Here is a 26,734-nt window from a genome sequence, read left to right on the forward strand (position 1 = left end):
CAACAACAACCTGCACTACACAATTAAAGCAGTATCATATGACTTTAAACAGTCATGGTCTCCACTAAAGAATCCTGGGAACTGTAGTTTGTTCAGAGTGCTGAGAGTTGTTAGGAAAACCCCACCCAGAGCTACGGTTTCAGGAGTCCCCTGCAAGCAGGACTGATTGTAAAACCACTCTGAAAATTCTAGTTCTGTAAGGGGAACGAGTGCCTCCTTACAACTCTCAGCACCCTGAACAAGCCACAGCTCCCAGGGGGGAGGCCATGGCGGAAGCTTTGGCTTTGGGGGAAGCCATGACTATTTAAAGCGGTATGGTGCTGCTTTAAATGGATTGTGTAGATAGGCTCCCAGTCCATTCTCAGGATTGCACTGTGAATGTTCTTATGTATACCACATTCAAATGAGAAGCCATATTTGCAAGCTTTCTACTAGCTTAGTGTTTAAAATACTGTACAACTATCCATAGTCATTGGAAAGTATTCTGGAATGCAGCAGGCATGAAACATCCTCAGCACAGCATCAGCGATGTAGCGTGGGTTGCCAGTGCCCGGGGCAGGCAAACCACCAACACTGTTGGAGCGCCCCCCCCCCACTACAGCCAAGTGGGGCTGCGCTGTGCTGCCTGCCCACCTATGTAGGGTAAAGCCCAACCGTCTGATGCAGCTCTTGGCGGGCAAATCCCCTGGACTGCCCACAGTCTAAGATGGGCAATGGGATAAACTACAGAGGGATGGGAGGGAAAAACCAGGGAATAGATTAATTTGTGTAACGGTTACAATTTGGGATTAAGGGTTGCCATGCAGCCATTTCCACCTGGTTGTGTCTGAGGGGGAAGACATTCAGCAACAGACCAACTGCCATTTTGGCTCCTCTGCAGCCATTCAGCTGGTTATGATAGTCATATTTAAATTTAAGAATGAGGAATATGCGTGATTACTGTCACTAGAGCCTAAAATATTACTTTTGGGCTAAAACATAATTTTACATGATATAGAAGTGGCAAATTTCACTGCTGGTAAAATGGGTATATGTGGGATATAGCATGCCATGTGTTTCAGACTGGATTGACAAAATAATGTTTACATTTACATATTATAGGCCATGTAATGAGCAACCAATTACATGTTTAGAAATATGGACTTCACTGTTATTTGTGGTGTTTTGGAATCATAAATTTCAAGATATATGCTTTCACATTTTTTGCAATTATATATAGTTGTTTTCCATATGTCAACATGTATAATCAAGTGGTTTAAAAAAAAAATACATCGCCTTTTAGGTATAGGCCCTATAACGAGACATAGTAACTAAAGAAGATCCAACTAAGATACATCTGAGGAGATAAAAAACAACAGGGTAAACAACACAGCTAACTCTGCAGGGATATTTTCAACGGCCTTCGCCACGCCCTCAGAGCAACAGCTGGGAGCTATGGAGCTCCTTAAAAATGTGTAAGCCACGCCACGCCCTCCTGTCGTCGCCCTGCATGAGGAAAGGGAAAAGGCGGGAAAAAGGAAAATACAGTACTGTACAGGGCAGGCTGAAACAACGCCACAGCCTGCAAGCGTGCGATGCAGCGGCGGAGCAGAGCGGAGCGTGCACGCACGCACGCAAGCACGCCACGGGGGCACGCGCCAAGGTTTCTCCTCCTGCGCCGAAAAGTCTCGTGCGCGGCCCTAAACTCCGAAATGACCTTACTACGCATGCGCCTCGAGCCGCTATTTATAATCTGCTCCGTTCGTGGCCGCCGCAAGGGTTCCCGGAGGAGGTGTGTACATGGATGAACTGTGAGGTTGGTGAGTAAAGAAAATACGCGGGGGGGGGGGGAGGTGGGGCGAGCGAGCGAACGAGAGGAAGGAGAGGAAGATAGAATGGTATAAAAGTGCGCCTGCGCGGGCTGGGTCTTACGAGCTGATACCTGAAGTGGGGCCAGAGGTAAGAGGGGCCAGACGCGGAGGGAGGGCGCGAGGGCGCACTCAGCCTGCGGGGGGCGCCTCCGACCCACACCTCTTGCCGGGAGAGGGGGCTGGGAGCAAAGGCAAGGTGGAGACGGCCGTTTTAGCGTTGGGTGGGAGCGCGGTATTTTTTGTGGAGAGCAGCTATTGTGGGAGAAATACAGGAATACCCTGGAAGGCGGGGGCTGAGCGGGGTATCTCACTTGCAGGGTTTCGTTTCAGCCGAAGTCCTCTTCTGTTTTTCATCCTCTTTCCCCCGTCCCAGTTTCCAGGGATGATGGATTTGTGGAGTGTGTGGAATAGTTTACACAAAAGGGGGCAATGTCGTTGAGCATGAGCAGAGTGCCACCGCCAAGGAGCCCACTGTGCGTCTATATTCGGGGTCTGTGTGTGTGGCGTGCGGTTAATTAATACGGTGTCAAGGTAGAATTCAGGAGTTCCTGGGTCGATTGACCCCACTCAACCCCATAGCATACTAGATGACCTTGGGGTCAGTGACAGGTTCTCAGTCTTAACCTGCTGCACGGGGTGGTTGTTAGGATAAAAGGGGTGCAGGGAGAGAACAGTGTGTTTGCTTTGAACTCCGGGGAGGAATAAGGTGGGTTACCTCTAAGTGACCTTTTTTTAAATATAGAAAAGCTCCCCAGAAGATGTGAATCCCAGCAGCTTTTCTTCTAGACATTGGGTCACTTGTAATTGTGTGGAAGAAAGACCCTTAAAGCAGTAGTATTTATCCCTTTCACACTCCAGACCCACCATCTTAGCCCCAACCTGCAGCACTGGATAAGACAGGCATCCCCAAATTGCAGCCCTCCAGATGTTTTGGCCTACAACTCCCATGATCCCTAGCTAACAGGACCAGTGGTCAGGGATGATGGGAATTGTAGTCCAAAACATCTGGAGGGCCGAAGTTTGGGGGTGCCTGGGATAAGACTTGTTTTTTTTAAAAAAATGAATAGTATCGTTATCCTTGAGTTGGAAGTGACTCTGGGGATCATCTAGTCCAACCCCTTGCAATGCAGGAATCTCAAGTACATGGCCATCCAAGCTCTGCTTAAAAACCTCCAAGGAAGGAGAGCCTCTCATAGGAGTTGTTTCACTGTTGAACAGCTCTTACTGTTAAAAAGCTCTTCCTGATGTAGTAATGTCCTGTTTTCTGTTTTCATCTATACTAGCCTCCTTTCTCCTTCATCACCTCCACATTTCTGCTGCACCCCTTTGCCTTCTCTTTTAAAAATGAAATGAAATCCAAAGAAACAAGAAAAGTGGTTCAACTGGGGCACCTGCTTGAGGTTGGGCTACAACCCCGTGTTGCATCCTAGCCATACCTGCCAAGTTTTCCCTTTTCTCGCGAGGAAGCCTATTCAGCATAAGGGAAAATCCCTTTAAAAAAGGGATAACTTGGCAGCTATGATCCTAGCCCATTACATGAAGGCCAGTGTATGAAGAAATCTGATAATTGATGAGATAATTTAAAAAACACCATTCAAACAGAGTTATGTACAAGTATTGGGTGATGTTCAACTAAGTTTTACTCAGAGTAGTACCACTGAAATTAATAAACATTACTAAGTTAAGGCCTTTAATTTCAGTGGGTCTGTTCTGAGTAAAACTCAGCTGAATGCCACCCATAGATGATTGAGTACATTTCCGAGCACAATTCAAAGTGTTGGTGCTGACCTTTAAAGCCCTAAACGGCCGCGGCCCAGTATACCTGAAGGAGCGTCTCCACCCCCATCATTCTGCCCAGACACTGAGATCCAGCACCGAGGGCCTTCTGGTGGTTCCCTCGCTGCGAGAAGTGATGTTACAGGGAACCAGGCAGAGGGCCTTCTCGGTAGTGGCACCCGCCCTGTGGAACGCCCTCCCAGCAGATGTCAAGGCAATAAGCAACTATTTTACTTTTAAAAGACTGAAGGCGGCCCAGTTTAGGGAAGTTTTTAATGTTTGGTGCTGTATTGTTTTTAATATTTGGTTGGAAGCCGCCCAGAGTGGCTGGGGAAACCCAGCCAGATGGGCAGGGTACAAATAATAAATTATTGTTATTATTATTATTATTATTATTATTATTATTGAGGGCTGAATTAGAGGCCCAGCTTGCATGTATGGTGGTTGTGGGGATGTTTCTGTTGTGCATTCCTACAGATGGAAAAACAAAATCTTGTCATTGACATGGGACATTTAAAACACTGAATTTGCAGACAAATGCAAAAAAATGGTTCTGCAGCATGAGGGGAAGGGTGTCCTCCTAGAAATAAGCCCCACTGATATGGTGGGACTCCCCAAATACATAACTATATAGAGGATCTGTTTACACAACTCCACCCACATAATCGGCATCCTTGCTATATCTTCTGCCTTCTCTTTTGACTAGCCCTGTGTTTTCCAGAGTGAGCACTGAAATTTCAACCCACCCTCTTGCTGTAAAATATGGCTGGTGACATTAGGTGTAATGGTGCTTGTCTGGTGTATGTGGAGTTGCTAGTTTGGGAAATATGTAACTGGAATCAGATGCTGAAGACCTAAAGCAGGCATCCCCAAACTCGGCCCTCCAGTTGTTTTGGGACTACAGTTCCCATCATCCCTGACCACTGGTCCTGTTAGCTAGGGATGATGGGAGTTGTAGTCCCAAAATATCTGGAGGGTCAGGTTTGGGGATGCCTGACCTAAAGTGAAGCAGTTGCTACCTCTAGAATGGATGTTGATACTGCAAGCAGCCTGAATTGTTCGTAGTTACAGAGTGGTTGTTGTATAAACACAATCAACTAGGTTTAAAGGCATGTTTAAGTGCCTGTTTATGTTTTTCTTAATCACATGATGCATGAATCTCATGCACTAAACTGTTCAACTTGAAATTGCCAATATCCTATAGGTTAAATAAACAAAACTTGCCCTTTTACTACTCTTTGTACTGTGGATTATATAAAAAAGCCTGTATCTCTCAGGCCTAGGATTCTGAAATGACTTACGGTGTTTGCTGTATCACTTCAGAATACATGTTCCCCTGAAAATGTTTTCCGAAACATTCATGAATTTGTAATTAATTAGACTGATTGCAAGCATGAGTTATCAATTTGGCCACTTTTTCTCATGACTCCTGAATGAAAGCCTTGCCTATATCTGTAGGGTGGGGAAAAGGATTTTTTCCCCAGCCCTGAATTTAATTGGTAATTGAGCAACCTTAGCCGCATTCACACTACCCTTGCTTCGCGCAGTTACTACAATAGTAGTAACTTCTATTTCCATATGCATGCTATAGTTTTATCTGGTTTTCTTTTCCCATACAGGGAACCTGTGGGTTGTTTTTTTTAACAGCAAATAAAGATGTATTGATGTTTTTTAAAAAAGATCTTACATCATATTTCATAAGATAACAAGTTTTGAATCCTGAAACACTTGACAGCCTTATTGTTGGCGCTGCTGGGCTCTTGGAACTGATGCTTCTAACTAAAGTGAGAGAGAAACCCACCTTCCAAACAATCCCAGAAAAAAACTGATTGGGACTATGATTGTGATTTTAGCAATGCATCAGTGTTGAAAACCAGCACCACACAGTCATTTACATATCTAAGCAAACTGTATTTCATTTCAGTGAGAACATGCTTGAATTAGCTTCTGTCCATTTTGTAAAGGGTAGACACACTGGCAGCCTTACATAATGTATACGGTAAAGATACCCCTGACTGTTAGGTCCAGTCGCGGATGACTCTGAGGTTGCATGCTCATCTCGCTTTACTGGCGTTTGTCCACAGACAGTTTCCGGGTCATGTGGCCAGCATGACTAAGCCACTTCTGACAAACCAGAGCAGCGCACGGAAACACGGTTTACCTTCCCACCGGAGCGGTACCTATTTATCTACTTGCACTTTGATGTGCTTTCGAACTGCTAGGTGGGCAGGAGCTGGAACCGAACAACGGGAGCTCACCCCGTCGCAGGGATTCGAACCACCGACCTTCAGATCGGCAAGCCCTAGGCTCTGTGGTTTAGACCACAGCGCCACCCGTGTCCCATAATGTATGTGTAGTAAGCTCCAAATCATCACTTTTTTTAAAGGGTTTTTTTAATGTTAAAAATCAGTGTGTTTGTGCACAACCTAAATAAACTGGACATTCTTTTTACTGCACATGCAGGACATTATCACAGTATCTCTTTTTAGAGTCAGAGGCAAGGAGGAGGTTGCTGTGTTTACTAACCCCAAGTGATACCTGAACTTGTGGGTGTGGGCTGGCCCAGTATGGTGGGAGACTGTTGACTTATCAGCAACTGACCACTTTTAAGATTTATATTTTTATAAGCTGGAGGTACAGCTAAGATAACAGAATAATTTTAAAGCATATTAGGCTGGAAGGGGGTACACAGCTGGCAACTTAAGTGAGAAAAACAGGGAGGTGAGGAAATTGGTTTGGGACTCTTATGGGGAAATAGAGGGTAAAATTAGTAGGGAATCTGGGAGGCAAAAAGGAACCTGTAAAAAAATCATTTTCAGGACATGAGGGGCAAGGAGTGCTAATAGCTTTGGTTATGACAGAAGACAATAAATATGTCCTTGTTACTAAGCAGAATTTCCTCATCCATTTTCAAATTGCTTTGATCATATTACTTCATCAGATTGAGGAAAATATGCTCAGTGCTAACTGCCAAGCATGTTTTCTTTTTTAAGGCTTGCACAAAACTACATATTTTTATAGGCATTGCTGGGCAAGCCTGCTGTATATTATTCTGTAGTGTTATTTTGGGGACATTTCTGCATGCATTCTCTTACTGCTTAACAGCAATTGTGTAGAATGGATCAGAAGCCCACAAAAATAATAGTAATAGCATACTACCAGCATCCAACTCCCAGTAGTCTTCCCCTTTATACAGCCCCTCTTATTTATTTTCTTTTGGGGATTTTAAGAACAAATTCAGACAGATTGCACCTTTACATTTAGACTAATGTTTCTATGTTATCAGAGGCACTTATTTCTTGCATCCTTTTCCACATCTCTATATTTTCCTTTTTGCTGTTGTTGAATTCTTGGCTCTTGTCCTAGTCTTTCCACCTGTTTGTTCTTACTGGTACAGAAAAACAGTCTACCAGGCAGATTTTTTTGTGGGTAGTCGGTTGCAGTCTGTGAGAAACTCAATTTACAAGCAGTAAATGAGGTTTTTCTTCAAATCAACTGTTTATGAAAGAAGCAGATTGATCGATCTCTGACTTATTCTGCATAGATGCTCCAAGCTTGTAAACAATGTGAATGAAATACATCCTGTTGTTGTTGTTTTTTTAAAAGGAGTAAACCAGAGTTATCGGTATTTAGGTGAAGATCTATTTGTGTGGATGCAGGGTGGCTTCCATTCAGTTCTGAAGTAAAAAGTTAACTAGGTGTGATGGAGGAACACAGATGAAAATGCCACTCCAGGTAACTGGGGGTCACCAGGGGCAGGGGGCAGATTTACTCTTTATTCCAGTGCTGACCTTGTACAACCTTTTCTCCCATACAAGGCAGTAGTTGTCATTCACTCATGAAGTGGGGATGGGGGCACAAATGAAATATTGCAGAGGGGAAATTTAGCAACTTGTCTAACCACCTTCAACTGGGACTGAATGTGGGGAGTCGACATTTTTCCGTGTGAAAAATATTGCAGAATCTCCATGTGCCCCAGTCTCTGTAGTAGGCAAGTCTATCTCTATGCATACAGCACTGCTTACAATGATGGGCACTTAGACACCCCCCCAAAAAAAAAAATCACTTCAATCATATACACAGTTGAGGTGGAAAAAATACTTGGCTTCCTTACACCTGGCATTGGGTTCACCAGTGTCTGGAGTAGGTTGTAGAAATTGAGGATCTTGATGGTCCTCAATTTCTTTAAAAAATTTCCACAAAAGAAAGGGTTTCTGTTGACTTCTGTAGGTTGGTGTTGGTTCATGAAATGCAGTGAGCTGAAATTCAAAGTCTTTGCCTGCTTCAGATATAACCAAAATAATGGTTTCTTACAAGCACAAGCCTTGGGCTCATACACTCCTCTCCCTTCTGTGTTTGCTGTACAAACTAGATTTCATTGCAGCGATTCACTTAATCTGTGAATGCTTTCACAGAGCTTGAGAACCAACCCAAGAAAACAGAAATATTTTCACAAACTGGGAATAAGCAGTGGTGGTTTGCCTACACTCAGTGTGTTCTTGAATAGATAGAGATTTGAACAGGACTTCTGGTTTGTGCTCTTGGTCACTATACTACACAAGTGCTCATTAGTGTGTGATTATTGCCCACGCATACTCTGCTTGGATTACTGTGAATATGCAGAACACAAGGTCACAGTGGTATGCTTCCACATTTCCAGTGCTTGGCCTTACTGTATCTTATGGCACTGAGGGACTGTTAAGATACAAGGAGTCGTAGGTTTTATCTCCTGAAGTCTATCCAGGGCACTATTGTCAATTTATAAATGAACTCATGGAACAATGGAATCCAACAACTGGACAGATCAATAGTCATGTTCCACATTTCAACAAAGCCCTTAACTTACATGGGAAATTGTTTTCAGACCTCTTATACATAAAGCAAACTACTACTGTGACCTAATCTGAAGAAGGGAATCTAATAAATAGCCATTCACCTGGTCTTTTGGTCAAGTTCTCCGTCACACTGATTTTTGGACAATGAAGGTGCAAAATTATCCAAGTGAGTTCTTTTTTTAAAATATGCAAGGTGGCAGCATGCATGTTTTAAATGAGATCTAAGCGCAAATTTTACAGGTGAATATGCCTAGATGTTCTCTTCTGTATTTTGAAAGGATAAACATTTTTCAGTCACTAGATGTGTTAGTCTGGCATGTTGCAACAAAAACCAAGTATATTTTGGCATTTTAAAGACTAGAATATTTATTATGGTGTAGGCTTTGGTGGGCTAGAGTCTACCAGCTGTTTTTGGACTACAAATCCCATTATCCATGACCACTTGTTCTGCTAGCTAGGTACCGGTATGATGGGAGTTGTAGTCCAAAAACAGCTGGACACCCAAGTTTGGGAAACCCTGGTCTAGTATATATGAGCAGTTAGATGTGTGGAAAGCGGTACTTTAAAAAACCCCTCAGATGTAAAGCACTGTGTGTGTGTTCTTATTCCCTTGCCCCAATTTACTGTAGAGCCTGCCAGGAGATATGCAGGTACCACAAATGTAGAATAAACTGAGCAAATAGTGAAAATTAAAAAGGGTCTAATTTATGTTGGAAGTGCCACGAGGTAAAGGGAATCCTGATTCATATGTGGTGGTTGTGTAAATACCCTAGATCAGGGGTCCCCAAACTACGGCCCGGGGGCCGGATGCGACCCAATTGGCCTGCCAATTCGGCCCGCGACGACCCTCGTCGTCGCCGCCCGCTCTTACAGCGCGCAGCTCTTCCAGGTCAGAAAAAAGCGCCGGAAATCCTTTGTGCGCATGCGTATGGGCCTCTCCCGACCCAGAAGAGGTCATTTCTGGTGCACTTCCGGGTCGGGGGAGGCCCATACGCATGCGCACAAACGATTTCCAGCGCTTTTTCCGACCTGGAAGTGCGCCGCCACGCCAGTAAGCGCCCGTGCGCATGCGCACGGGCGCGCGCTCCCCCACCCTCCAGCCCGCCACGCGATCGGCGCGGTGAGAACCGGCCCAAAGCCTGGTAAGTCTGGGGACCCCTGCCCTAGATATTATTGGGAAATGATCCACACAGAATTAAAAAAGATTCTAAAGCTCACATTTCCCAAAAGACCAGAGGCCTTTCCATTAGGGATAATAGGTGATGACATTCCAAAAAAGGCACTCAATAGCTTTCTGTACGTGACTGCTGCAACTAAAATAGTATTTGGGGGGGAAAATGGAAAGAAGAAGAGATAGCCACGGAGGAAATTCGCCATAACAAATAGATAGAATACATAGAATTAGTAACCATGACAGCAAAACTAAGGAATAAGGATGAGTTAAAGAGAAGAGAAGAGTGGAGTTGTTTTGGAGATTATCTTAGAGGTCACAATACACAATTTAACCTACGGTACAAGTAGGAGTTAGCATATGAGCAGTAGATAACATCAAAAAAGGGAAGACTTGAAATGATTATGGGTGAAACATCAGGATATGCAGGAGATCAAGATTTCCCTAGAATGCCACAGAGATATGGATTGTGAAGTCTTGGGAAAAGAGATGTGTGTATAAAAGCTGTTAAAATTGCATGAATAAAAGTTTTAAAAGGAGAATAAACCAAATCTGTCCTCTCCCCCCCCTGCTTCCTAATAGTATGATGATAGTATACAACTGTTAAAAGCTCTTTTCCTGTAGTATCTGATATACACAACTATGAAATCACACACACATACATACATACATACATACACTAGATGGACTGGTTTCTGACACACCAAAGATAGTCTTATGTGATATATTTAATCTGGTAATTAAATAGACACAAGATAATAGTGAAGTACTGAGCACTGTTCCAAGGTTATTGTGGCTATTGGGCCATTTTTGTTGCATTTGGAAATGTAAGCTTAACACAGGGTTCATCTGTAAGCCAAGGAAACTGCTGATGTTTGAATCCTTCTGTTTCTTAACAGCACTTCTGCTTTTGATTGGGTGGTATTTATATCACATCTGTGCTGCTCAAGCAATGCTGAGTGGTTTTTGGAAATGCCATTCCATCTTTCCCTTAGTCACAAAACCTTCTCTTTCCCCAACACCAATTATTTGTCTGGATCTCTGGAGAACTATTTAGCTCCTGGTGGTTTTGCACAGCCAGCTGAAATTAAATGCGTATAGTAATCTCTAACACTCATTACAAAGAGTTGAAGAATCTTAATGCGGGTTTTTAACGCCGCTCTATTTGCAGCTCTTGAGTTAGCTGTGTGGTTACAAGACTTGATTCATGAACTCTTCATAGAAGGCAGAGTGAGGGGTTAGATGTGGCATGCCACATCTGCCAGTCACACAATTATGCTTTTCTTTATTTAACTACATTTAGTACTAACATGGTTTTCAGATTGGATTTCTGGTTTCTCCTAGGGTCTGATTTCCAGGGCAGCGGAGTTCTCTCAGAATGGAGTAAGACACTGGGTTCTGATAGTCCACAATGGACATATGTACTCCCTACCCTACCTCTGATTCTCATACCCACAACAGAAAAATGCAATTTCATCTGTCTTCAGAAATAATCCCTAAATGGAGGAGGTAGCACAAGTAGCTACTGTGTTTGGATAGTTGTTCCTCACTACAGTATGTTGTAGTGCTCTTGATTGTATTTGATCTAGAAATGCTGGTATTTGGGCTTTGTCAAAAATGAAGTTGAAGTAATTGTTGGGTTCATTTATATGGTATTGTTATCAAAGAAAGTGCTTCAGTTGCCTTTCTCATTGCAATAACACTCTGGCCTGATTCACACAACACACTTGTTGGCTTAGCAAGACCATGTAAACATGTTTGCTCCCAGGGAGGACCTCACACAAGCTCTGCTTTTCCTTGGTCTTCCTTGCTGCCACGCCAAGCTAAGCCAAGGTTTGGCTTAGTGTATCATCCAAACAGTGTTAGAAACTGAGATATGAAAGCCAGGAGCTAAATGGCACCTTGAACCTAGGTTATGGGCGCAACAACGGAATGTATAGGCACACTTTTTTATAACAAGAATACAAAACTGAAAATGAAAGAACTGCAGCTAAAATATTATGCTCATTTTTCACATGGTCTAGTCCCTCCCCAGAGGGTCTCTTCTCCAGTCTTCAGAGAATAGCTGGAAGTGGGGAGGCAGAAAAAGGTCCTACTTTCCTTCCACTCTGCAGTTTTAATCTGAAATCTTAGGTGCAGTACTGTACCCAGAGCTCAGAAACTGTTTGCGGTAATGAAATTCCCTGTTGCTAAATATGCCTAGAACAATGCGAGTTTTGAACACTGTATCCAAACCAGGACTCGTGAGTAAGCATTCTCCCCACTAACCATGAGTTTCAGCCAAGGTTTGTTCTTTGCAACAACTCATTATTAGTGAGCAGAAAATGTAACCACAAGTCCCAATCTGGATGACACCTTGTATTGTCTTAGTATGATACAGCAGCAAAAAGGACCACAGAGGAACAAAGCGACTATGAGGCCCTCTCCAGCAGCCTATAGTCCCATCGTCGTCTTGTGTGAACCAGTTATATATATATATTCGGAGTAAAAATTTATAAATAATAAATTATTATTATTATTATTATTATTATTATTATTATTATTATTATTATAAAAATTGATCAGGAAGCAATTGTCACCTGAAACGCTGGCTAGGTTAGTATGAGTTACTGTGATCTACATTCCTGTAGTCGCAGTTTAAGTGGTGAGAGAAGCTGATGCTGATGTACACAAAGCCTGAGGCAATTCACAGGGAGATGATCGAACTCCATTTAACCTCATTAAGGCAATCCATTGAACTCAGTGCATCAGTGTTGGACAATTCCACTAAAGAAACAGTATTTCATTAACTCTCATAGATGCACTGGGGTAGACATTTCCTGAGGTGAGACAATTGTTTCTCTTGCCAATAATGCATGTCTTATTGTTCAGTAAATCTAATGTTTCCTGTTGCTGCACTTGTCTAGACTTCTGCATGTCTGTTTAAAGAAAACTGAAGCTTTGCAAATCCCTTGGAGCTTTTCTTTACCCCCCCCCACACACACACACAAAATATGACAATCATTGGGAATTTAGTCATCCTGGCCCCACAGTAGCCCTTCCCTAGTAGAGTGGTCCCTCTTCTAAATACAGCAATACCCATAAGGAATGGCATCAGTGTAAATACCATGAAATTGATACTTAACAAACCTTACCTTGTCTACTAGTAACATCCATTGCTCAATTCAAGAATGTGACAAAAATAATCGCTGAACAAGTGCTGACCATACAGAAGTGTGTTTGTTTGTTTGTTTAGAAATCTGGAGGAGCTGATACAAAGAATGGAGCCTTTGGAAAAAGTCTATTTGTATAAAGTGAGGTCCCATTACACTCATTCTGCTCATTGCATTAATTCAAAGATTTGGGCATCTGTGTGGTATTGTGGATCTAGTCCCATATTTGTGAATATGATATTTGTCCTTGTAGCATTAATGGTAAGAAATGTTAGAATTAAAACATAAATTAAGGAAGAGGGGGTGTTAACCTTTTTCACTTCTACAGTATTTTTGTACTAATAAAAGGTAACTGCATTCTCTAACTTGCAAAGACTTGACTGTATAAAATGTCAACACAGCTCTTGATTGAGCGCTCTGGGGGAATGCAAAGTGGCCTGCTCTTCTTAATCAAACCAAAGAAGGTATGTTGCCCTTCCAAATAAATCTACAAGTTATTAGCCAAATATTTGCACCTACATTAGGTGTATATGACCCAAAATGAATTAAAGATCTGACTTTTTATAAAAACTTGGTTGACAGCGATAATTCTTATTCACCAGGTAAGAGCTGGTGGACTACAGGTAAGAGCTCAAATCAAGGTTTCATCTCTTCCCTTCTTCTGTAGCTTGCTACTATAGAAACCACAATTGGCCTCTATATCCTGACTTAGTTGGAAACTATTAACCATAGTTCCTGTAAGCAATAGGTAAGATTAACTGAGCCTTCCTGGTCTGTTTACATTAGCAGGCAAAGAGAAGAGTCAAGTGAGAGCAAAGGGTTTGTGTGCAGGTTGCTCAAAAGCTTGTGCCTATCCTGGCTTTTTATCAGACCCTTCTGCCATGGCCGAATCTGTGTTTAAGTCTACAGCTACTCACTTTAATAGCTAAATGATACTTCTATGTACAGAGCTCAAATATTGCTGTGTAGAAGCAGGGCTGTTTAGATCTCTCTGGGAAGCAAAACAAAATGCTGTCTAGCTGGACCTTGGTTTCATCCAGCAAAATTATCTCGGCTTCTTTCTCAGCAAATTTCTAGCCCTTAATGTTGCAACGGTAGACCAGAAAGTGGGTGCTGTGGCTGATGCAATCTCAAAAGCCAAGAGGGAGAAGATTTTCTCAGACTAATAAAAGAAGTGGCTCAGCTCAGCTGTATAGACAGGCCAGTTGTGGAGGATCAGATTCCCATCCATTCAGATCTGACGACTGATAGAGACCAGAGCATCATAGTTCTTTGTGCCTCCCTGTGACTAACAAGATTAATTTACATGACACAATCACCAGTATTGCATTATTTAATCGAGTTACAGCACCTGGATTTCTTCATAGAAAATAGCTTTTTGCTTTTTTTGGAATAGGGGCTGTGGGGTTCACAGTTCTGCAGAAAGTGTTGTGGAGAGTTGCTACTAAAGAGGCAGCAGTCTGCAGTTGGGAATCTGACCAAATCAGGGGTGTGACTCAAAACAACCTTACCAGGAACACTTAATCCCTGTTGGTTAATCCATAACAGTGGACTAAAATACTAATTATTTCCCATTCCGCCTCCTAATCCCAGCCCCTTTTTAAAAACAACAGTGACACTTCTAGTCTCAGCAAAAAATGAACCTGTTGGTAACCAGCAATGCTGGAAACTGGCTTCTGCCATTAAATCCAAACTGTCTCTCATTTGCAGGGGTTTTACTTTTGTTTTTCTCAGTTCTGCTTTTTGGTCAAACTCTTTGTGCATATTTTAAAACGAATATATTTTGCGGAGCACAGACACTGAGATTTCAAAAGGTACAGAAGCTCATGCCATAAATAGATGAATTGTCTTTAAGGTGGCTGCTATTTTCAAGCCTGATAAAAATAACCAAATGTTCGAGGGCAACAGCTGTGATTTTCACCTATGCGCTCTGCTGTAAACCTGTATACTTAACTGGAATATACAAGCAGGTTGATCTGTTGATGTTGAAGCAGGAGAAAAGGGAACTCTACCAAAGAGGAAATTTTGATTGCAACTTGTATACTAATAGTAAACTCATCTTCTGAGTGGATCCTTTCATAGCCAAAATGGCACCAACTCTGGCAAGCAGGAGAAATTGGCAGGCTTAGATTTGTAGAAGTATTTTTTTTAAAAAAGGAAACAATATTTAAGGGGGTGAGGAGATATTTTTGAAAAATACTGATGGGGTATTTGGGGGGAATAGAATGGAGTGTTCTGGAAAAGGGCATGGCTGGCTGGAATTCTAAACAGAAGAACTCTATGCTGCAACAGTTCCCACTTGTAGACCTTTAACCATGTATCATAAAAGTGGCTAACCTGTGGCCCTCTAGAAGTTGGAATTCAAATATCATCAGCCTTGGCCAGCATGGACAGTAATACTGGTGTTTTAGTCCAGCAAAGCAACAGATTAGTGATATTCTATATATACCCATCATTGAATGTTGCAGGTAATGTGTGATGCAGTTCTGATTCGCTTCATGTGCCTGATATAGTTTGAAACCATACCTGCATAGGGCTTCCTAAAGACATGGGTTGTATCAGAGTAGAATAACTGAAATTAATGTGCCTGAGTTAGGTCATAAATTTTAATAGGTCTACCCGTGAGTAGGACTAACATTGGCTATAGCCTTTGATCTGACACCATGCTAATTTTGAGACTAATGTGGAATCTCAGATATCCAGATTAATATTCAACCAAGACCTAGATTTAACTGGACAAGGACTCTTGCCCTCATTGCCATGCCTATTTATACGCAGTATTTATAAGCGTGTTTTCCTTAGAGTAGGCAAAGGTTCAGAATTTTAACAGAAGTGAGACAACCACTCTTGGCACATGAGCCAGTATTTCAAGCATTAGTGTAACCCGTTATAGAAAACATATTGATAGACACTTAATTTCTTAAAGCTATCTGGTTTTTAAGTGATGGAGGACCACTTAACTTGTCTTTATTAAGTCCATCATAGCACATAATGCAACAGCCAATACTGAATTTCCAAAGCTCTGCTTACAAAAGCAAATTTGCTTTCCTATTGGAAAGCTGCTGCTTAAACTTTGGAACTAAACAATTTATTGCCATTCCACAGACAGACTAACTATGTGCATGTTGAACGTACATCCTTGACTTTGTTGTTAGACTCCTGCTCTTCCAAGTGTTGTACAGGCTTATGTTAACCTGACTTGTTAGGCTGTATCTTCCAGAGGATTAGCCCTGTTTGTTCAGCAAAAAGAACCAGAGTCCTGTGGCACTTGAAAGACTAATTTATTATGGCATTAATTAGTTAGTCTTTAAGGTACTACAGGATTCCTGCTTTTATTTGGCTACAGCTAGTAAAATCCCTTCCTGCCTATGACCTACTATGTTCACGAAGCCATTATTATTATTATTATTATTATTATTTATTTATTTATTTATTTATTTTAATAAATAAAGAGAACAACAATTACCAGACCTTTAGAAGGCATCCCAAGGCAGCCCTGTTTAGGGAAGCTTTTAATGTTTGATGAATTTCTGTATTTTAATATTTTGTTGGAAGCCACCCAGAGTGGCTGGGGGAACCCGGCCTGATGGGCGGGGTATAAATATTATTATTATTATTATTATTATTATTACATTTCCCAAAAGCTTGATAATGTAGTCTCCTGTGGCAAATCCTTCCTCAAAAGACAGAGGATTCTGATATGGCAATAACCTACATTTGCATCTTTATTTTCTGATGTCCTGTATAATTTTCTCCCACTTCCCTGCTTTCTGGTACCATATAAGTAAGATGTGCTGGATAGGAATGTTTGAGGCAAATTATTCTTCAGCTCAGTTTACTACAGTTTTCAGCGACAGCACAGTGTATTGCGCAGATAGAAAAGGTTAACGAACCGAGGAGGGAAATACACCAGTTTAAAAGTAATAAGCCATTAATTACCTGAGTGAAGCCCCTTTGCAGGCAGTCTGGAACTTGCACTCCACTGCCAATAGCACAAACCTAAAGGACACGCTAGGAAGAATTTATGTGTTCTTGACATGAAAGTACCCATAACCTGTTGTGTGCTTTGTTCTTTTCCAGGAAAAAGTGAACGTGCTCCAAGGGCCAGATAAGATACTTGCTTTTATGTCATTCTGCAAAGACTATCTTAATAGCTATGGGTGAATATAGCCGCTTTATAGACTGGGATAAAATGGATTCTACAATCCAGGACCAGGATGCAAAGGAACTGACCAGCACAGAATTTCAGGACCTGAAGCAACTGGCTCGCCAGGGATATTGGGCCAAAAACCACTCTTTAAGAGCCAAAGTGTACCACAAACTGATTAATGATATCCCTTGCCGCACAGTGACTCCAGATGCCCACGTCTACCGGGACATTGTGGTGAAAATTGCTGGCAAACGTAACAGCAGCAGTCTTCCGCTTCCAGAATTTTTGGACAACAGCCTTGTTCCCACTTACTGCCTGAATGCAGAAGGCATTGTGGCAGTCAGGAAGATAATTTCATGCATTGCAAGCCAGTTCCCGGACATATCATTCTGCCCAGCTCTGCCTTCAGTGGTAGCACTTCTCCTCCATTACAGTAGGGATGAAGCAGAGTGCTTTGAGAAGGTCTGTCGCATCCTTGCCTGCAACGATCCCTCCAAGCACTTCATTGATCAGACGTTCTTGGCTTTTGAGTCATCTTGCATGACTTTTGGCGATCTGGTTAACAAATACTGTCAGGCGGCCCACAAGCTGATGGTAGCAGTTTCTGAGGATGTGCTAGAAGTATATTCAGACTGGCAACGGTGGCTTTTTGGAGAACTGCCTCTGATTTATGTTGCACGGGTCTTTGATGTATTCTTGGTAGAGGGCTACAAGGTTCTATACCGTGTTGCATTAGCTCTTCTCAAATTCTTTCATAAAGTCCGGGTTGGGCAGACTATGGAGTCAGACAACGTTCAGCAGGACATCCGAGCTTTCGTTAGGGATATTGCAAAGTCAGTGTCTCCTGAGAAATTGCTAGAGAAAGCTTTTGCAATTCGGCTCTTTTCGCGGAAGGAGATCCAGCTTTTGCAGATGGCCAATGAGAAGGCTCTTCAGCAGAAAGGGATAACCGTCAAACAGAAGAGGTAAAAGGGATTCATTCATACTCCAGAGGCTTTCCCTCTCCTCTAGTAATGCTCTTGACTTACATGGGAAGTGGATATTGTTGCAAAAGCAGAATAATGTGGGTGCTCAATGGAAAAGTGTAGAGACTGTACCAACTTAACCGAATAGTTACATGCGTATGTTTGCTTTTTCAGCTTCTGATAATTGGGCTTTTCAAGAACTTTAATTTTTCACAAGGACCATAGTGGTGGAGCTCTTTCAAGGCTTAATTCAAACACTAGTCATGATTTTTTAAAACTCTAAATAGATTATGTCTTAAAATAATCTAAGAGACTGTGACATCCCATATGAAGTTGCCCCCTTCATTAAGATCTGAAGAGGGTCTACTCTGCTTTTGTAAACCTTAACTACTAATGGGAGAAGAAGGAGATATCCTTTTCTGATGCCGCACCTAGATTATAGAACTAGATTATAGAATCTAGATTATAGAATCAGGGTGTGTTTGTGTGCTTGTTTTGTACTCATCCCCCTGTGGCATTCCAACATTTTGATAAAAGGCATTCTTCTTGCAATATGTTTTTGACCTGCTCAGTTGCGAGTTACTTTTCCCCTCTTTAATTTTCTTTTTGTTGATGATGGAATTGTGATGGCCTACTTGGCCTACTTGATGCCTTGAGCATCTTAAAAATAATAGAAAGGTGAGGTACATTTTTTATAATGAATAGAGGCTCAGAAGACAAGTAAAGGCAAAGGTAGCCAGAGCTGTTAGGTTTTGAGAGAGATGCTTAACTTCTGTTTCAGAATCAGACCTACAGAAGGCATGCTGGATGTAGCAAAACACAAGCGTTTCTGATTTTCAATTTAAAAAAGCCTTAGGAGATTGGATTTTTGAGTGCTGGAAGTTGCCTTATCATTCCTCTCCTGCCCCCTCTTTTACTTGTTGTTTGCTCAAAATTGCCTTCTGCTGCTTTCTTTTCCACATGGTTCCAGATGTTTCTGTAGTAGCTCAGATGGATGATTTTGAACATAAAACAGCTAGAGAGAAAAGGGTAACACACCCTGTTCCCTTCTGCCGGTCTTCAATAGCCTCCTAAGGCTACTTTTCATTAAAAATTAAAATGATTTTATGACATGTATTTGTGTGTAACACATGATTTTCCTTGGGACACAAAACAAGTATGTTGTTCCTCAGACTTCATATAATCTAAGTTGCTGAGTAAAACAAGAAATAAAATTAATCCCACAGTAGTACTGCCTTGCTAGAGAGGTGGGTTAACTTGGCTCTGATTGGAATAAAGGACTTTGAGGGGAATGCCTTTTATAAGCTGAACCATAGTAAGGACAGCTTGGGTAAAAAAAACCTGAGTTCCTGGTGGTTATTTCTGTAAGTTTGTCACACTACCCTTGGAACAGTGATTTTGATCCATCTGCAGCAAGACCATGGGTAGATGCTTGTGGATTAGAAGCTGCATTTCCTCTCTACCGCTAGGGCAACTCAGTGGCTGCATAGAAAATGCAATGAAGTCTCTTTCAGCTGCACAATAGTTTGAATCCAGGTACATGCAAACTTGTCCACAGAAGTTAAGAAGCCCACGGAAATGTTTCTCAGTTCCTCCGCTGTAACGATGAATAATATTTGCTTCTAAAATTAGGCGCTGCATCGTAAATGGCAGAATAAGACTTGCTGCAGGTTTTCATTCTAAGAAAGCAAAAGCACAAGGAAAGGAATCTCTGCTGGTCTTTGTGGAACCCTGAAAAGTGGGAAAGGGGCAAAGGTCTTTTCCAGCACACGGAAAGGTCTGACTGGTGAGGAGAGTCTTGCTTACCATAGGCTATTAACAAACATGCTTTTGGTGTTCATAAAATAAAACTCTTAACATCATTTACAAAAGACATAAAGATGTTGCTACTGGCTAAAACCTCTTTTGCAAAAAAAAAAATCCCTATCCAAGGTGACACAAATTACCAAGTTAAGCAGTGTACTTTATTGCACAAGCAGTGTGGATATTGGGTAGAGTGAAAAACAACCTGCTGTGAGATGTAACCATTGTAATATTTATCGAAACCGCTAAAGACATTAAACAAGAAATATTAAGCAGGCACAGAACCTCTAGCTTACAACAGTGTTAGAAACTCAGATAGACGCCAAATGGCACCTTAAACCTGGCTTGCAGTCACCACAGATAAAGGCTATTCATTCCAGGGGGTTGGACTAGATGACCCTCAGGTCCCTTCCAACACTACAATTCTGTGATTCTACAATTCTGTGACCTCAACTACATTGCTTGACTGTAGATTGCTCTTACAGAAATTCGCTTGTCCAATATGCAAGAAAGAGAAACACACAGTGGAAATGGAACTGGTATTAACTATGAACTAAGGCAGAGGTTTTTAAACTGTGATCTGTGAGTTGCATTTGGGTGCCCTGTGGAAAGGCTGCACCACAGCCCTGTACTTTCCTTGATGGAGGATTAAGATGCCCGGCAAAGGGTTCATCATCCGCATGGCAGTGCAGAAGCAAAAGGAGTGTGTCTTTTGCTGGGCACGCGTCAGCTGGCTTGATGGAGTTGTCAGTCGCCACCCTGGCGCCCGGAAATCTCCACATAGTTGCAATTGGACCTGCACCAGTAGCAAAAGGTGCCGGGCACCCAGTTAATTTCAAACACTGGCTTACAATCTATAAAGACAAACTTAAGAAATGGGGGAAAGGGCTACAGCTAAAAGTACTAAAACTGGGCAGAGATAAGTGCACGAGGCATCTTTGATGAAAGAGCCCTTTAAGATGTTCCTCTGGGGCTTATTCATGTGGCAAGTGTTTGTGAAAGCCTTAAAGTTTCTACAGTCTTGTCAGAAGCATTGACATTTCAGAGATTTGGGTCAGTGTTCTAAATATTCCATTTATTGTTAGTAGAAATAGCACAAGACCAGTGGCTGACAGGCATGAGAACGTTGTGCTTTTGTATAAGCTGAAGAACAGCTGGTATTCTGTAATCACAGAAACTTGACTGGAGAAAATGTGTTCTGGTTGTTTGACCCAAAACGTTAAGCTTCAAAGAGCTTGGTTAACAGCCTCACAAATTTCTTAGCATTTCACACATGCAAATGGTTTGGTTTTTGAAATTATGTAATATGCACCTGTCCAATTTTCCAAGGGGAGGGGATTCCATTTTTATATGTTAACTCTGTGTTTTTGTAATATCTTGTTTAAGTTGTCTGTTGTTGCTTCGTTTTTTGTGCACCACTTATATATATATATATAATCCAGGTCAAATCAAGTCAAAGGGTAAGTACCACAGCACTAAAGACCCAATTTCTACATTGTGTGAAACAGGAAAACCTCAACAACAGAGCACAGTCACATATAAGGAGTGAGAGTAGAAGGGAAGGTTGAAGGGCAAGTGCAGAAGTCATAAGCAGTTAGGTGAAGAGACATTGTCTAGAAAGATAAATGTGATAAGAGAATTGAGGAGGAAAAACGTGAGTGATACAATAGTTGGGTGTTCATCTGTTCTTTAATCTTGTTCATTTGACTTCCAATCTTACTCTTGAGTTTTTCTCTAGGCTCTAATTTACTGAACTTTTCTTGATTTTTTTTTCTCTCTCTCTCTTTTGTCTCCTTCTGTCATTTCGCTGTCTGCTGCACCCTCCTCTTTGCAGCATTGTGTCCCCAAAAAGGTAGGTTTCAAGATTTGAATATGCCACGCTATGCTTTTCTCTTCTGCCTTGGCTTGACTTCCTAATGGCTGTTACCGTGGCTTATGCTTGGCTGGTTATGGCAGTACTTGCTGCAGCATCAGGTGGTGGGCGAGCAGGGGTGTGTGGCAATTCACAAATGTATTTCCAGAGCTTTCAACAGTCCTGCTGTCAAGTATGCTGTACAAGGTCTGCATTCTAGTCTAGACTTATTTCTCTGCGCTGTCGTGAGGATTTCATTGGTGAAACATAAGCCTATTCTAACATAGTACTGTAAGTGCTACTAGTCTTTCATTGTTAAAAGAATTTCTGAGCCATATAGCGATAGGAAGGATGTTAAACATGAAGTTGCTGTTTGTGTGAATAGATAGAGATTGTTAATAACCCTAGTAGTACAGCCTAAGATATTTTTGTGCCTAGGGAGGTGTTCAGATGGTCTGGTATCTAAATTCCCTGTAGCAAAACTACAGGGCACCAGGCAGAGAGCCTTCTCGGTAGTGGGGCCTGCCCTGTGGAATGCCCTCCCATCAGATGTCAAAGAGATAAACAACTACCTGACATTTAGAAAACATCAGAAGGCAGCCCTGTGTAGGGAAGTTTTTGATGTGTGACATTTTAATGTATTTTAATCTTTGTTGGAAGCCGCCCAGAGTGGCTGGGGAAACCCAGCTGGATGGGCGGGGTACAAATTATTATTATTATTATTATTATTATTATTATTATTATTTATTTATTATAAATTCTACGTAACTATGGGAAGGGTATATTGGCTGCAATTCTTCAGATAGCATTATAGGCATAAAGTACCTTACTCTTACTGACAGGGTTGTATGTTGCCACTTATATGTCTTGGGGGTGTTTTGAGGACTAAAACTGGGTTGCTATATGGGAGTCATCCTCCTCCCTGCCATTCAGACAAGGACATGTGGTGGGTGTAATGTCCCTCCCTATAGTGCGCTATATATTTACAGTGGTGCCTCGCTAGACGAATTTAATTCATTCTACGGGTCTTTTCTTATAACGAAAAATTCGTCTAACGAATCCCATAGGAATGCATTGAATTTTTTTGAATTTTTTTTTGCCCATAGGAACACATTAATTGAATTTCAATGCATTCCTATGGGAAACCGTGATTCGCTAGACTAATTTTTCATAAAACGAATTCGTCTAGCGAGGCAACCTCCGCTAGAAAAAACTTTCGTTAAGCGGAAATTTCGTTAAGCAGGGCATTCGTTAAGCGAGGCACCACTGTACTTTTTCCTTGTATCTTGTTCCATCTCCTTGCTTCTGACCACCTATGCCGTGCTCTCATTGGTTCATACATATGCTGGTCAGTCTGTCTCTGTCTCTCTCTCTCTCTCTCTCTCTCTCTCACACACACACACACACACACACACACACACACTCATATATATACCAGCACTCCTTTTGTCTGCTTGTTGCTTTTATTATTTCATGACTCTATCCTTCTTTATTTGCCTTCTTTTCCTTTTTCCAGAGAGCCTTTCGAAATGAATGATGGAAAAGTTCCTAGGCCCATATTGCTCTGGGACTTGTCAAGCCTCCTTCACAGCCACATCTCCTGCCATTATGTTCCCAGGCTTGCTCTCAGTGAGCCCTGACCCTTGAATCTCCCTAATTTTTTCTTCCCTGAATCTTACAGTCAGATGGCTGCACATCCTGATTCCCTACCTCATCCCTCCTGTTACCTCTAGGGTCTTCTTTGTTGCTCAGACTTCACCTTAGTACAGGCAATGACTGTTATGTTCCTGACCGCCTTGCGTGTTGGCGGAGTGTGCATAATCCAGTTACCCTCCCGCCTTTTTTCCAGCCCCTTCTGTGTTGTGTGATGCACATGTGCGCTGTCACGTGTCAATTAGTCATTGTCTGTATAACACCAGTTCCTTCATTCTTATTTTTTTTCACCTTGGGAGCAACAGAAGCACATTGTAATGGAAAGTGTTGGAAGAAAGCACCTAAGATAGCCTAGTGACAGTCAGGGGCATGGCTCAATGCATTAAGGCATTAAACAAAAAGAGCTTCCTACAGCCCATGCACAAACACAGAAAATAAATGCAACAAATGAAGGTGTGACTAAGTGTGGGACTATTGCCTGCAGCCCGAATTGGATGAATGGCATGTTCTTCCCCACCCTCGGTTAAGCTTGTTTCCAATATCTTTTTAAAAGTATACAAGCCCATGTGGTATTAAAGCCCATAGCTGAGAAACCAGTAGTGAACCTTTAACAAATTTATTGTTAGCAGCGGTGCTTTTTTTCTGTGGGGATGCAGAGGTATGTGTACCCCTAAACATTTTGTGAATCTTTTTACTTTTGTCCATTTAGCGTATTTCTTTCCCCCCGATTTGAACTATAAAATGGTGATTTTCTTGAGCCAAAATGAGAGTACCCCTAAACAATTTTTAAAGGAAAAATGCACTGGTTAGCAGCATGCTTATTAATCACTCTGCCACAGTCCATGTGTTTTGGTAAGAAGGCATGAGATTCATGTTAGCTTGAGCTGCCTAAGCCTTGATGGTTTTAAGGTTTAGAGATTAGTGATAAATTGTAGCATGCACACTGAACAGAGCAGCCTTCACAAGTTGTAGATCATTTATTTTGGTATGAGCTTTCGTGTGCATGCACACTTCTTCAGATACACAGTATGCAGATGTGTCCATAATAAAATGGACGGGTGGCTTCCCCCCCCCTTTTGTTTAAAGGATGCCTTTTCATTATAAGTCGCCTGCATTTCAACCCTTCTTCCTAGCATGTATAATAACTCCAAAGTTTGGCTTGCTTTATGGTACAGTTCTTGCATATATCTGACATAAGCTGTGAAACCTGCATTTAACTCTAGCTTGGCTGTCAAAAATAATTTACTATATTTCCTTGTCACTGGCTTGTGTGGTATCATCCTGTTTTATGTATTTGCTTCCAGTGCTTTGGAGCAACTGAGCCTTCTGTGGATTCTTTAACTCCATGGATATAGCCACATTCAAGTCTGTTTTCATACTTGGGCAACAGTTGGAAAAGAATTTCCATGAGTGGCACATAGCTCTGAATAAATTTATGGTTGTACAGTTTCCTCTGAAATAGTACCACCTGGGTCCCCTGCTGGTTTTGAACTGCAGCAGTCATGGCTGGGGAAGGGTGTTTACATCAAAACCTTCCAGTGATTTTCAATGGCTATAGCTTTGATCAGTGAATTGGGCTAGCTTATAAATATGTCTACCAAATCAGTGGGGAAACTATGAAAGGGCAAAGCTGATCAGTTGAAAGGAAACACCTTGTGGTATAGTAGGTTTTTAAATTTCCCAGAATTCCCACCATTTGAAAATCTGCATTCTTCCTTGGGGACACAAAAAATGTACAGCTATTGATTATTCACATGAAAATCAAATACAGAAAGTAACTTCCTGTTATCCATGTAAAAATGCTGATTTGTATTTAAGAACATTATTTTGATAAAAACTACTTAGGACTGCTGAGATCTGCACCCTTATACAGAGCTAAACACCACAGCGTTAATATGGATATCAAGCCCTCCTAATTTCAAGCTGTGGACAACTGAAAACCCCTTAGTTGTTTTGCCCTTTTATTGTTTTTCCTGTGGTGCAGTGTTCCCTCTTTCTGCTCATAGAGTACTAGCCCTTCTGCTAGTTTCTTTGTTAGTCATTTACAATGCATCTACAAAGGGAAAGGGAAAGAAATGTTTTAATTTGCAATGCTTCTTTGCCTTCTGGATGTCAAGAAGGGACTCTCTTGCCATAGGCAACAGGTTGAGGCCTGAATTGGGTAGTAGTTGCTTTGGACAAATGCCCATGACTCCAGTCTTAACACCACTTTTCTGTTATTCCACAGGCAGAATGTCCACTTGGCAGTTCATGCTGAGAACTTCAAGTCTGAAATAGTTGATGTAAAGAAGATGAGAGACATCTGGTCATGGATTCCTGAGCGCTTTGCACTTTGCCAGCCACTGCTGCTGTTCACCACCTCAGAACATGGCTGCAGCTTAAGCAGGTAAAATGTAGTCAGCACTATTTCAAAGGGAATCTTTGTTACTGTACGCCACAAGATGATGTAGACAATCATAGGCCAATTCTTTTGGCAAGGGTGCTTTGCTTCTGATGTGTGATGAATGTTGCTAGAGTTGTCTTACCTTGCCTCCACACAAGCAGAGTTTGTAGGCTGGCTTTACATTGAATGTATGTTACATTGAATGTATGTGTGCTATCAACCCATATAGACCTTTTTTCTAAGTCAAATATTAGCTTAGTGTGAAAAGCAATTGCAGCTGCTTTCCCCCTCCCTGGCCATCCTGCTGCTGTTGTGAACTAAGCCATGGTTTGTCTTAGCAAGTCATCTGAACATGGGTTTGTGGTTTGTCTCGCTCCAGACAAACTACAATCTGTAACCAAGGTTCATTTTTGGTTTACAGTTGAAGGAGATGGACCACGAACCCAGGTTTGGATGATGTGCCAAGCCAAACCATGGTTTGGCTCATTGCAATGCAGCAACAGCAGGACCAGAAATCAAGCAGCCACAACCTTATCTCTGGGAACCTGCACATTTGTGATGTACTGTGGTTTAGCTTAGCGTTATGGACAAACTGTGCCATAGACTATACTGTGCTATAGAACTGTGGGTTTTTGCTCGCTTTTCCTTAGCTGAAAGGCCTAACTGTATGCTAAAGCAATAAGGAATGTTGTGGCATTAAAAAACCTAATACATTTATTAAGGCATAAAGTTTTGTGAACTAGAGTCTGGTCTTTTAGCACATCACCCAAACAGTTTTTATTGTTGATTAAAGAGGCAGACAGTGAACTGGGACTTGATTGGCAGTGTAGTGTGGATGCAAAACGTTTGTGTGGAGAGTGTGTACCAAGACTAGCAGTGGGATGTTTCACTAATGGAGCATCGTTTTATATGTATCTTTATCAGGTTCTATTCGCATTGCGAGGGACATGAACCAACTCTCCTTCTGATTAAGACAACGGCCCAAGAGGTAAGTTAGTAGGACAAGTAGCAGCTTTATAAAAGACACTTTATAAATTTCATAGGATTCACTAAACTGCTGTCCATCAATTATTGTAGTTGCCATAGACAAAAAATGAAATAACTCCTTAGAACTCTCCCTGATGTTCCACTAACTCATTTGTGC

At 41.8% G+C, this 26,734-nt stretch overlaps 1 protein-coding gene across 6 annotated transcripts in view; it reads left to right on the top strand.

Moving 5' to 3' along the window:
- Window positions 1-1,674: 1,674 nt before the first annotated feature.
- TBC1D24 (TBC1 domain family member 24) overlaps window positions 1,675-26,734 on the top strand; it is a 37,070-nt gene continuing 12,010 nt past the window's right edge. For 2 of the 6 annotated variants that reach the window (XR_009558521.1, XM_035131461.2), the window contains exons 1-5: window positions 1,675-1,799; window positions 16,865-17,899; window positions 21,537-21,554; window positions 25,435-25,593; window positions 26,515-26,578. Coding sequence is in view for 5 of the 6 variants with exons in the window: in XM_035131461.2 (XP_034987352.1) it covers window positions 16,941-17,899; window positions 21,537-21,554; window positions 25,435-25,593; window positions 26,515-26,578 (1,200 nt within the window). In the remaining variant the exon portion in view is untranslated. Of the gene's footprint in view, window positions 1,800-1,862; window positions 1,939-16,864; window positions 17,900-21,536; window positions 21,555-25,434; window positions 25,594-26,514; window positions 26,579-26,734 lie in introns of those variants that run through there. The other 4 variants (XM_035131460.2, XM_035131464.2, XM_035131458.2 and 1 more) reach the window with 4 other exon arrangements.

The sequence above is a fragment of the Zootoca vivipara genome, chromosome 14 (assembly GCF_963506605.1).
Source record: "Zootoca vivipara chromosome 14, rZooViv1.1, whole genome shotgun sequence".
Taxonomy (NCBI): Eukaryota; Metazoa; Chordata; class Lepidosauria; order Squamata; family Lacertidae; genus Zootoca; species Zootoca vivipara.